At 47.0% G+C, this 13,000-nt stretch overlaps 1 protein-coding gene and 1 long non-coding RNA gene across 9 annotated transcripts in view; one reads left to right on the forward strand and one right to left on the reverse strand.

Annotated features, from left to right (window-relative positions):
• Nucleotides 1-8,790, forward strand: part of SLC45A4 (solute carrier family 45 member 4) — an 87,760-nt gene extending 78,970 nt beyond the window's left edge. For all 8 annotated transcript variants that reach the window (XM_075743247.1, XM_075743243.1, XM_075743242.1 and 5 more), the window contains 3 exons: nt 66-165; nt 1,114-1,325; nt 2,176-8,790. In XM_075743247.1, the coding sequence (XP_075599362.1) occupies nt 66-165; nt 1,114-1,325; nt 2,176-2,538 (675 nt within the window). In that variant the 3' untranslated portion in view covers nt 2,539-8,790. The remainder of the gene's footprint in view (nt 1-65; nt 166-1,113; nt 1,326-2,175) is intronic.
• LOC142600292 (uncharacterized) overlaps nt 1-13,000 on the reverse strand; it is a 429,271-nt gene that overhangs the window by 142,401 nt on the left and 273,870 nt on the right. The gene's annotated exons all lie outside the window — the stretch shown is intronic.

A 13,000-nucleotide genomic window follows, 5' to 3' on the forward strand; every position in this document is an offset into this window, starting at 1 on the left:
ATAGTTGCTCATTTCTGAGATGTGCTCGTTACAAGAAAATGGCTTTGCGTTTGTATTTGTTGCAGGCACCTTCTAATTCAACTGAGTTACACGCCTACAACGCTGGAGTTCAGATGGGGTGCTGGGGACTGGTAATTTATGCTGCTACTGCTGCTGTTTGTTCAGGTAAGAGACTTTGTACAACCGGACAGTGGAATGCACCTCATATGCGCATTGCAAGGTAAAAATAGTTTTGTTTCAGTTAGCATCCACCTCCTTGTTCGGGGGGAAGAATATTTTTGAAAAGCATTCACATGGTCATAAGGGGAGATGCTCCTTTAAGAATCATTATAAAGAAATTCTTTCAAATGTAGAGGTATCAAAGGATAATGAATAGCATTTAGCTGGTCATCAGGAACCTAAAATTATGCTTGTTAGAAGATTCAAGCATATGTAAGAGGGTTTGTACAAAGACTTTTTCAAATCAAAGATATCTATTTCTGAAAGTCTCTTTCATGCTCTCTAATAACAGATAAACCAACTACAGACAATCCAGGCTTGGAATACAGACTCTGAATTTGCGAGCTTTTGCCAAACTTAAATTCTGCCTTTTGCAGCGTGTGCGCAGGCACATCTGCACAGGTCGGCATCGTGGGGACTGCCTCTTTGTTGAGGCATGTCAAATTGAAGTTCAGGTGGGCAGCGTCTTTCTGAGCACAAACTGAAATGTGGCGATAAACATCAGTTATCTGATCACTTCATTTAGCAAATGCGCTTACATTAGAAACAGAGTCTCCTCTGGGCTCAGAGTTTACCTGCATCAATAAAGTTAATAAATAGGTAAAGTTAATGAATGGACTGAGCGGACCATGATATGTTTGAGTCTCAAAGCATTGAGTTCTGCTTCAGGCTTGTAGCATGGTTTAAGGAAATCTCTGAGCAAATTTGTTCGCCGGTCTCTGAAGTGGCAATACGTCCTTTTCCCAACAAGGGCTGAGCCGTGTAGCTACAACAAGCCAAATATGCGATGAGCATCCGGGTCCTAAACAGCACATCGAGCTGTCGTGGCCACGTCAATACCATCAAACTTCACCGAGTAAACTGATTTTTATGTTTTATTCTTCATTTCTGCAGCCTTGTTGCAGAAATACTTGGACAACTATGACCTTAGTATAAAAGTGATCTACATCCTGGGCACGCTGGGTTTTTCCCTTGGCACTGCAGTGATGGCTATGTTCCCCAACGTGTACGTCACCATGATAATGATCAGCACTATGGGAATAGTCTCTATGAGTATCTCCTACTGCCCCTACGCGCTTTTGGGACAATACCATGATATTAAACAGGTACGTGGAATATTTGGAACATTTTAATCAAGGCAGAGCATTCACATTTCTCTGCAGATGAAAGTGGCAAAATAGATTTATTAAATCCTGTTATATGAGCTAGTTGCTTTGTTGGGACGTGTGCCAAGCACAGATTCGTCCTTGATAGTAAACAGCAAGAGCTGCTACTTAAATCAGATGGTATTAGCGGCAAGTTGGCTCAGCGGGGTCACGATTGCTGTACGCTGTGCTGAGGTATAAAAGGATTTGGGTACGTATCGTAGACGGAGAGATGAAATAAAGATGGGAGTGTTTATTGTATACGTAGTTGTTGCTACCTTTTCTGACATATTATGTTAGTATTACTCAGGTTCTTCACAGTCTTAGATATTGAAGTGAGTCTGGAAATGCATCTGTAGGTTTGGGGAGACCTAAGGCAAACTGATTGTGCTGGAAACCAGGACAGGTTTACTTTCCGCTTTTTAGCACTGTTCCGTTTGGATTACAAATTACAGGAGGATTTTAACATGTTTCTGTGGTGGAATTGGGGGTGTATTCCTCTTTATAATTATAAAAATAGTTTCCACCAATAGTATCATGTAAATTTTTTTTTTTTTTTTACAAAACCTAATCCTGGAGCCAATTCACTCTAGGAGTGCCCCAGTAAATACCTGCCTCTTGGTGAGCGATGAAGAGGCCGTTGATAACTAGATAGAAAGGCTGTTGCTCTGGACTTGTACAGCCTGCGTGATGCGCAAAGATGGTGTAAAGTTGACCACGTGGCTGAGAAACTGGAGGAAGGTACTAAAGTTGAAGTATTTGATTTTGTCCATTGTTTTACCTCGTAACACGTTTCTTGTCTTTTTTCCAGTACATTCACCATAGCCCCGGGAACTCGAAGCGAGGATTTGGCATAGACTGCGCTATTCTGTCATGTCAGGTTTACATCTCCCAGATCCTCGTGGCCTCCGCGCTCGGTGGCGTGGTGGATGCCGTTGGCACAGTCAGAGTCATTCCCATGGTGGCTTCAGTGGGATCCTTCCTGGGTTTTTTAACAGCTACTTTCTTGGTGATTTACCCCGAAGTCAACGAAGAGCCAAAGGAAGAACAGAAAGGACTGGGTCCTCCAGAGACAACCGAGGGCAACGGCACAAGTGCGGAGAAGCCGACTGTGCTGAAGCTCACGCGCAAAGGAGCCGCCACGTCAGAGCTGGAGAGCGAGTCAGCCGTGTGAGGCCGTCGCTTGTTGTTCACCACATTCCAGGGAGTGCAGGTGCAGGATCAAGAACTTTTTTTTTTTTTTTTTCCCCCCCAGGAAAACAAATTAGGATCTTCACTACTTGTAGCTAAAATTGCAGAAGAAAAGGCTGTTTCGTGCAAAAGTGTAAATGAAATTCTGTAGTCCTTAATATAGGTTTGAACAGGTAGCTATGATGCTAATTGCTTTCTCTGCAACTTAGAAATGTCATTTCTGAACACTTTTTTATTAAGAATACATTTAGATTTCAAATAAGTTTTATTAATCTGCATGAGACTCACAGTGTATACAATTAGCAGTTAGAAAAATTAAGTTTTCGGCTGTTTTTAAACTAACTGAAAATGGAAGCTATCTTGACTTATAGTCTCTTGCTATTTTTTTGTCTGAACATTTCAGATTTCACAGTGTAATAGCTGAATCAAATGCTTAGACATCTTGATCATTTTTTTTCGTAAGCATGATGTTATTGGTCTGACAGCTACAGCTCTTTAACGTTAATTTTAGATTTCATGTTTTTGTTAGTGCAATTACTACAGAATAGTTTTATTTGCAATTATTTTCAAGAAAAACAAAAGCAATTACTGCAGTTTCTAAGAAACTGCCGTGAATCCTTTCAGTCATACTGTTCAACAGCTACTCCCAAGTCTGCTGCTTGTCAGGAGAGGGTGACATTGGGTGCGTGATGTGAACTGTAGGTGGAAGGAGCAGCAGCTGGGAGAGGTGACCAGCACTGACAGGTTTTTATCACAAGTGCTGAATTTTATGAATGTCGTTGGAATACGCTGTGACAATTTTTAGCTGGGAGTTTCGCGTGCTGGTGTACTCGGGGGTTTTCTTGGCATTTAAACCTGATCATCTCTGGATGAAGCTGCCGTGGAGAAAAGGGCATCTCTGGGGTCAGCTTTATGGGAGGGGGCGTGTGAATTCTCTTTCGTAGGGAAAGGAAGTCATTGATTAATTGCACTTTTTAATGATCCTTTAACCTCCTGGCTGGGAACGCGTCAGCCAAGGTAAAGGCACGGTGTCAGTACAAGAAGGTAAACCGAAGGCCTACCTCCATCGCTTTATGGCATAGTCCGGGTGTATAAAAATCTGTGTCACAAACAGTTTTTAGGCCTTAAAAATTCAAATCCACTAGCATGTATTGCTGTTCCAGTCCCTGTGTTGGAGGAACTGTAGGCTGGAGCTCTTCCAAGCCGCTGCACCAATGTCGTCAGCACAACCTCCAGGCCCCCTTCCTTGATTCAGGACATAGCTGCAGTGCAAAGACATTTTTCTGTGAAGAGCTTGAAAGAGTTGTGCTAATCTGATTTAAAGTAGCGTTTGGATCGCTAGCAGTGATGGGCAGCCAAAGCGGAGAGATCCAGCAGCCATTTAAAGCAACTTTAGAAACCGAACTTCCGTTTGTCGTCTTATAAGAAGTGTTTTGTGATGCTACTTACTCATTTTCGCATGGACTTCTAGGCTGCAGGCAATCCGTGTGCTAAACAGACAAAAATCACAGCTCGTTGTAAGATTTCTGCTGCCTCAAACTTCTCATACTACAGTACTTTAAACTGCATGTGTAAATCATGCTGCAATATAGTCATTCAAAAGAAGAATATATATTTCAAAATGAAAAGCAGTTTTTAATAAATTACTTGAATTGTCAATGTATTTAAGAAATGTATGTTTTGGTATATTTGAAGTTAACGCACGGTCTTGGCCAGCGTCATTGACAAATTCCTGATGGCGTACGTGGGTTTCTTAGCTGAAGGCTTTCGGTCGGTGATGATGTCCTGTGCTACCGAGGGTGACGATGTTGGTTTTAGGCTGGTGAAATCGCCAAGCACTAAAGTACACATAATCGCACAGGACTTAGGGGTGGTTTTTTTCCCAAATGTCTCAAGAAAGTCTTTTTTTTTTTTTTTTTTTTCTGTAAGGTGAATATTTTTTTTATTTAGAACACATACTGTGAACTGTGTTCAGACAGGGGAATAATACTACTGAAGAATATGAGACCTTATCGAAGAAATCAGTTGTGAGAAATACTTTAACTGAACTTCTGCCGTGAATTTTATCATCTCAATTACATTTAATATATTCTGGTGATGTTCATATATAACAGAGATGAGTGTTGTATTTCACCCTACAACTGGCATTCACATAAAGTACACACTGAGTTAGACATTTGAAAGTGACTTTAATATTTTCTTTTTAAAGCTCCTTGAAGATTCTGCTTTTTGTTAAAAGAACACTGTCAAATACTCCTTGTTTTAATCTCTATTTCTGGAAAGGTTCTTCTACAGTTCAAAAATCTGCATCTTCTGGCCGGTGCCAGCCTTACACTTTTCCCCATGAGTTTCATGGAGCAGTGTGACCTCAAATCGCCGTTACTCCACGTAGCACCTTCATAAGCTCAGATTTCTTTCACAGCACCAGCGAGCTGACCGAGGTCTAGCTGCGTTGAGGGAGGAGAAGTTGAAGCTCCCTCTCGCTTCACACGCAGCGGAGGGAATGTGAAACTGTTTTGCAGGTGAGCTCCCACACATTTATTTAGCTTTCTCGGTCAGGGGAAGAGTGAGAAGGGAGGAAGGAGGGTTTCAATCAAAGGCAGGGCAGGTCCAATTTTGACCCAGCCAGCATTTGGCGTAGCCTCATTTCTAAGAACTGGACGTTAAAATCCATATTTAGGGTTGGTTATGGGGCTGTTTAATTACCATTCGTAACGCATGGATATGCCCGCTGCCTTGTAGCAGGAAGCTCTACTTCACTCCCTTGTAAAGCTGAAGGAAATAATTATCCATTGTAAACGCGCTGAAGTATTTGTAGTATTGCCAGAAGAATTAACTTGGGGGAGCCCCTGCCAAAGTGTCTCCTCCTGTACCTTGGCCAGCCTGTGAAACCGCTGCGCTGGCTTCCACTGTGCTCGCCGCTGAGGGCTCCTGAGCTCTTGTTCTTGACTTTGAGAGAGTTTTCTTTCTAGCTCTGACACTTCTCAGGGTAGAGTGGGCAATGATTTATTTCTTTGTGTGTCCCTTACCTTATCTTTTAATACAGAAATTATTTTTTTCCTTTTTTTTTTTTTTTTTTTTTGGTCACAACTAAAAGGTAAAGTAGTAAGATCTTGTGTGTTTATTGCAGAAGTATGGGAAGAGAGAGTTGAAGGGGCTTTATTCTATTCCTGGTGACAATAAGCATAATTTTTTCATTTGCCAGTATTACTGTATAGTCAAATTCATCCCACATGCTCCATCTCTTTGGACCTTTACTGCAGTAGGCTTGAGGTTTAGTGCTTTCGTTCTGTGTTGCTCGATACTGTAAACGATTTTAACATATTCTGCTGCAGTCCTTCTGGTGAGTGACGTGTAACACCTCGGACGTGATACATCATTAGTGCTCAGATCCTCGAGTGCTGTAGTCGGTAAGCTGCACGGCTAGAAATATTTCACGTGAGCAGAGAAGCTCAAACTTGAACCGCTCAGAAAGGCGTAGCGTGGATTTTGCACCGTTGGGTTATTGCAAGAGTCCAGTTGGACCTGCGCTGTTCGTGGATGGCAATTTCAGCCTCCAGAAGCAATAATTTCTTAGGAATGTTTCTCTTCCTGCTGGTTAGATGACTTTCATAGAGATTTATTACCTAAACAGCCTTTTAATAACAGGAATCTGGTCGTTTGCTAGTGCTGGCAGTAAGCAGTTATGGAAAGATGTGGGTTGTTCATCATCAGGAGGGAGGAAGCCAGTAAATCCAACGGAGGTTAGCGCTCCTTGAAACACACAATGTCCTTTTCCCCTTTCACTTGGAGCCTTTCTCTAGACTACGAAATATTCCCGGTGCGGCGGGCTGAAAAGGAGGCAGCTGCGAATTCAGCCTCCCAGTTTTCTTGCCGGTGCTGATGCTGGCATGCGGACCCCGTGATGAAACAGGCTTGCATGAGGTTTTCCACGGAGGCGTGGAAGCGAGGGCTGAGCCTTTCTCATTGCTCTCCCATCTGATCTGAATTCCCCAGCACTTGGAATGACACAGCAATAGCGATTATTGCCAGGTACCTCATTAAAACCTCAGTTCCATCGTTAGAAACACATCCGCCCGCCCTCGGTTTGTGGTGAGCTTGGCCTTCCTCCGACGCCCACCACCTCCGACGCCCACCATTAAAGGCAGGATTTTCACGGCTTACAGCCATGCCGGTTGAGGTCACGTTTACAAATAAAAGCGAAGAAAGACACAGGTTGTTCCTGGGAGAGCTCCCTCCGTATCCGGGCAGGAGGGGAGTTCGGCAGGGGCTTCCTTCCCGGAGGCGCGTCGCAGGGGGTCAGCGTTTGTTTTTGGTGGCCGCTCACGTTTTCAGTAATTTTGCGTAGACACGTAGACGGGTTGCGCGACGCTCTGTGGTTCAGTCCCTGCGATGAATTGTAGTTCAGTCACTGAGAGTCAGAGTTTTTTAGGTGCGCGCACGTGTGTGTGTATGTATCTGTGTGTATATACGTTTATATACACACTGCTCGGGCCAAAATATCTTTGGTGGTTGTGTGCTCATCGTCACTGTACTCTACAATGTTTTCAAGTGAGTTCTTCCAGGTTTCCCTCATCCTAGTCTGATGTGAGATGAGCTCAGCTATAAATATGTATCCTATTTAAATGAATAAGTAAACTCCTGCATGATATTCCAAGCACATGTAGCAGCTTCGGCATCTGAAGTATCTATTGTGAAAGAGGAGTTGGTTTTATTTGCAGCTGTTTTGTCCTCGTTTCCTTTGAATAGGCCAAATAAATGTAACGAACACCAAATGTTGCACAGAAATGTTATTAATGACTGTGTAGAAAAAAAAAAAAAATACCAAATTTTATTTTTCTTTGCAGAAACTTTATGGTTACAGAGAGTCCTCTAGCTGTTATTCTTCCTTAAACGACAAAGCTGAACGTTTGTAAAGTATTCGAAAATGGTCATTTTTTAAAACAGTGGAGCTACCCAAAGTTTTCTGTTTCTCATGTTGCATCCAGAACAAGCCATTGGCAGAGGTGAGCTGCAGAAGCTCAAATACCAGCTGGCGTTTTGTTTTTCGAAGCTCAGCAGCCCAGACAGTTAGGAAATGGTGTTAGATAATAACAAAAAGGCTCAGTTGCCTTTTCATAATGTCACGCTAACATCTGCCAGGGCAGCAAGGTCTGCTCGTTAAGATGTTCTGGGGTTTTTCCTGTAATGGAACTTAAGATCACCCTCCTGGAAACTGATTTTGTTTGGTTCCTCACGCCAGGCAGCCCTGTGGCTCACCCATCTTTCAACCTCACCTTCCCTCGCCCTGGAGAGCGCGGGACACGTGAGGGGTGCCCAGGAAGATCAAATACCTCCCCCCCCCACACCCCCCCTGAAAGGGAGAATCTGCTAAAATTAAAATTTCGATGCCCTCATAACCTGCTAAATTAAAGCTCTAGCGAAAACCCAGGGGACAGTTCAATTTGACGCACTCTGACATTTTTTTTTCCCTTAAATTTTTGAAGTTGGGAGTGAAGCTCTACAAACATTTAGCCAAACTAGGCATCACCTTATTTAGTCTGCACCTATTCAATCCTCCCTGATAGTCAAATTGTAGTAAATAGCCCCAAAAAACGAGAACGACTTTTCTCTCAACAAATTGGCAGTTCCCAATATTAATTTTTATTTTTTTTTTTTCTGATGTAACATGAACACTAAGCCCTTTTGGTAGCCAAATGACCAGCTTATTTTAAATGCCTCATGTTAATAGAAAGCTGCATATAGGCATCTCATAGCGGAAAAAAAAGAAAAAGAAAAAAAAAAAGAGAATATTTAGTTCCTTTGTGAACTGGCCATATGACAACTACTTTTTTATCAACTTATTAAGTTGGGGCACTATAATAGCTCTTGCTGAGTTTAGCAATGTTTATAAGCATGTGTTAAACACATAATGTTAAGTTTTATGAGGAAAAAGGGATAAAGAAAAGTAATGTCACAGATGAATGTTTGAGTGCGTAGACGGCATAATGTATGTATGGTTTTTATTTCTACACTGTTGAGCTTATTTTCTGTTTTAAGGTTAAAAGAGAGATTTGTTGCATGAGAACTGTTTTATTGTGTTCTGCACTTTCTGTTCTTTTTGTATAATCTTGGGGTTTTTTTTCATTTATGCATAGAAAAGAAAAAAAATCGATTTAGAAATATTCTACTCCACGAGACATTGTGTTCCGATCCATTGTTCTGAAGTTCGATCTTAATAAACATTTCAGTAAGAGGTGGTGGCTCACGTTCCTGTGTTGTTCCACGGCGCACGAGCAGAGACACGCGGCCTTTCTGCGATGCACCTGCGGGGCTGGCAGCGGTGCAGGCTCCCTGCTCCAGGTCGAACGCTGCTGCTTCTTCTCCTTGTCCCTAAGCTGTACAAGACAAATGATATTCACCTGCTTCCCAAAGCTTAATTAATATTTCTAAAAATGCTACTACCAAGTATTAGCTGGCAAAAAAAAAAAAACACCAACAAAAAACTACAAACCAAAAAACCCGAAACGAAGTGTTGCAATTCACAAACGCTCGATAAATTCACCCAACGCTTGCAGGGTTCCGTGTAACGAAGGAGGGAGCACAGCTGGAGGAGCAAACCAGCGATGCCTGGCAGGGAGGTGCGTGTCCCCGGCTGCAGACTCTGCTCTTGCCCCCACTTGCTCTGACCCGTTCCCAGGAAGAGACGAGGGGCGGTGGCTGTCACCTGCTAAGCCAGCAAAATACATCGTTGGTCATGCCATCACCAAGGTCACTGCTGGGAATGAGGGGCTGGATGTAGGGTCTTCTCTGTGAGCGGGCGGCCAAGGGTCTCTGGCTCTTGCCATCGCAGTAGGGAGGTTCTCGTCGTCCCTCCTTTGGCAGCACATCGACCTTTTCCCACTCCTCCGCCTCACCGTGCTGTGGGATCCCTCTGCACAGGAGGGCCTGGGAGAGTTTTCAGGAGGAAATAGGGTCAGGCTTTATTTCGAAACAAGCCATAAGCAGCTTCCAGAGAAACCAGTTGACATCCAAACTGGTTAACCACTGGGGCACTGTGGGTGACAAGAGAGGGGAAAGCCAGAGGGACCTCTCTATCAGATTACAGATGCCAGCTGACAGGGTTAAACTTGCAGCCTGAAGAACTCGGTGGTCCTGTTTACTTGACATGTTTGATCTGTGACTTCTCCTGAAGGCACTTCAGAGTCAGTACCAGCAGCTCAGAGAAGTCGATGCCCACGCAGTGTTTGGTTCAGTTTTTGACTAAACACAGCTCAGCTGTGCTCTTTTCTCACTGAACCTGAGGTTGAGTGGGGTGGGGTGACTGTGGCTGGAGGATTTGCCCACCAAAGCTGCTCTATCACTGCCCTGCGCAGCTGGACAGGGCAGAGAAAATAGAATTAAAGGCTCCTGGGTTGAGATAAGGACAGGGACATCGCTCAGCCATTACCCTCACAGGCACAACAGGCTCAACTCAGGTAAATTAATTTATTACCGATCAGAGTAATGAGAAATAAACCCCAATCTTAAAAACACCATCCCGCACCCCTCCCTTCTTCCCAGACTTGACTTCACTCCCCATTTAGTCCCCCTCCTCCCCGCAGTGGTCAGTTCATCACACGTTGTCTCTGCTGCTCCTTCCTCCTCAGGGGGAGGACTCCTCACGCTCTTCCCCTGCTCCAGTGTGGGGTCCCTCCCATGGCAGACAGTCCTCCACCAACTTCTCCAATGTGAGTCCTTCCCACGGGCTGCAGTTCTTCATGAACTGCTCCAGCGTGGGTCCCCCACGGGGTCACAAGTCCTGTCAGCAAACCTGCTCTGGCGTGGGCTCCTCTCTCCATGGGGCCACAGGTCCTGCCAGGAGCTTGCTCCAGTGTGGGCTTCCCATGGGGTCACAGCCTCCTTCAGATGTCTCCACCTGCCCCACCATGGACCTCCATGGGCTCCAGGTGGATATCTGCACCACTGGTAAACTCCATGGGCTGCAGGGGGGGGACAGCCTGCCTCACCATGGTCTTCTCCAAGGGCTGCAGGGGAATCTCTGCTCCAGCACCTCCTCCCCCTCCTTCTGCACTGACCTTGGTGGCTGCAGAGTTGTTCCTCTCCCATCTTCTCACTCCTCTCTCTGGCTGCAGTTGCTCTGGGATGGGGTTATTTTGGGTTGGTTTCCCCCCCCCTGCTTCTTAACAATGTATCCCAGAGGCGCTACCGCCACCACTGATGGGCTCGGCCTTGGCCAGAAGCAGGTCCCTCATGGAGCCGGCTGGCATTGCCTCCATCAGACATGGTGGAAGCTTCCAGCAGCTTCTTACAGAAGCCACCCCTGTAGCCCCTGCCCCTACCAAAACCTTGCCATACAAACCGAATATCTTAAAGAAGTGAAAACACAAAACACAATAAATCTGACTTTTGGCCTGAGATCTGAACTTGCTTTTTCACCAACATCAAGGGGAAAGCGTGGCCCCTGCCTTACCAGGGAAGGAGCCACTCCAAATAATACCTACGGAATACCCAAAGCTGGTTTTGGCTGGGATAGAGTTAATTTTCTTCCTAGTAGCGAGTACAGGGTTACTGCGAAGTATAGGGGAACGAGCGAGCGGCTTAGTTGCCGGCTGGGGTTAAACTTACACCACTCACCCCACTTTGCTCAGTAGAGCCCCGGCGCTCGTCCTCACCGCATGGGACTCCGACCACTGGGCAGAGCCCAAAGTGAAGTGGGGATTAAGTGGCAGGGACTGTCCTACATCCCTGTCCTCTCCTGGCATGATTAAAAGTGATGAGGCCAAAGAGATGTGAAAGCAGCAAAGAAATAAACCTGAACCTCCCTGGGCTGGGTCTTGCAAGGTGTGACACTGAGCCCCTTCTGTCCGTGCGTCTCCTCGAGTATCCGCACATCGGCCCTGTCCCATGTGCCAAGAGAAGGGGACACAGGGCAGCTCTCTGCATCCTTTCCAGCGCTGCAGCAGGATGAGGCCACGGGAGAGCCGTGAGAAGCAGAAGCCTCCCTGGTTCTGTTGTTCCTGCAGAGTGATCTCCGGCGAGGAGGAGAGGTGAGAAAGCACGTTGGCCGGCTGAGGAGCCACGTCTCATCTGGCTCTGGGAAGTGGATGCTGCGATCCCCAGCCAGGGCACCGGGTCCCTCCTCAGGGTGGGAGCGAGGTGCTGGGTCTGGGCTGGCCGGAGCATGGTGGGGAGGGGGGGAGGAGAGAGGAGCTGCCACTGCCTGAGCTGTTGTCTGAGACGAGAGGAGCCTGCTCCAGTGCTGCCCCTGCTTTCCAGTCTGAACCAAGGCTGGAACAGCCAGCAAACCAGTATCCCCCGGCTCCAATCTGCCCCAGTGGGGTCGATCCCTGCATTTCTCAGGCTTTGCATCTCTCCTTTACCGGGGAGGGTGGGTGGCATATGGGCCCGATGGCCATCACCACCCCTCAGCGTGGGAAGGGGAGGTAATGCCGCCCGCCAAGGGTTATCGTTAGGTATTTACGGCGGAAAAGCGATTGCTGCTCGTCACTGCCTCTGCGTGGCTGCTGCTGCTGGATGCAGGCTCTGCTGAGCAGCCCCAATCCAGCCCTGCCCGGCAGGATCAGGCCTTACTGTGCACGTTGCGTGGTTGCCCCCACGCAGGCACCAGGCAGAGCTCACACCTCGTGGACTCCCACTACCACCCACTGCCCCGCAGGTCCAGCCTTGCTGCATGACACACTCATGAGCACAGAGCTCAGTGGGGACATGGGACGTGCCTGTGGGGTGTCACCATCTTCCAGGCGGTGACACCATTTACAGGCATCCTGAAGTTGGAGTTCCATGCAGTGGGCAGCCTTCCACGCCTGCAAAAGGGGCAGGGGACAGCCACCCACCGGGAGGGCCACAGTGAGGAAAAGGGAGTTGCAGCAGGACAGAGGCCCAAATCCTGGGGCCAAGGGTGGTGGGCAGCTGCCCCTCCAGCTCCCAGCCCCAAGCGGGCAGCGTTTGCCTCCTTTCCTGGGCCTGGGAGGCTGCACTGGTGCCAAGTGGCATTTCTGCAGCATTGTCCCTGTCCTGACACCTTGGGGTGGCACGAAGGCCACCCACTCACTGCCGAGAACGGGGGACCTGTGCCGAGGCACTGGGGTAAAGCACCACGGAGAGAGAAGCCAGGCACCGGGGCTAATCCTGCGGCTTACAGCCTACCTTGTTCCCCAAAAAGCTGCTGACCCCATCGCAGCCGGGACCCACATCAATGCCGCGCAGCGAACGACAGTCCCACCCCCGTGGGGTGTCCTGTGTCCCGGGGCAGTCCTGGGGAGAGGGCTGGGATGTGGCAGCTGCAGTGGGTGCAGAAAGAGCAAGAGAGGTAAGGAATTCATGGCAGAGGGGTGAGGATGGCTTTTTGTTTCGTTCGCTCTAAACAGCGAAAGGCTGGATTCAGTCAGTGCTGATGGAGAAAGGGGCCTAATCCGACAACTAGACCCACAGCAGCGCATGAC

The sequence above is a fragment of the Balearica regulorum genome, chromosome 2 (genome assembly GCF_011004875.1).
Source record: "Balearica regulorum gibbericeps isolate bBalReg1 chromosome 2, bBalReg1.pri, whole genome shotgun sequence".
Taxonomy (NCBI): domain Eukaryota; kingdom Metazoa; phylum Chordata; class Aves; order Gruiformes; family Gruidae; genus Balearica; species Balearica regulorum.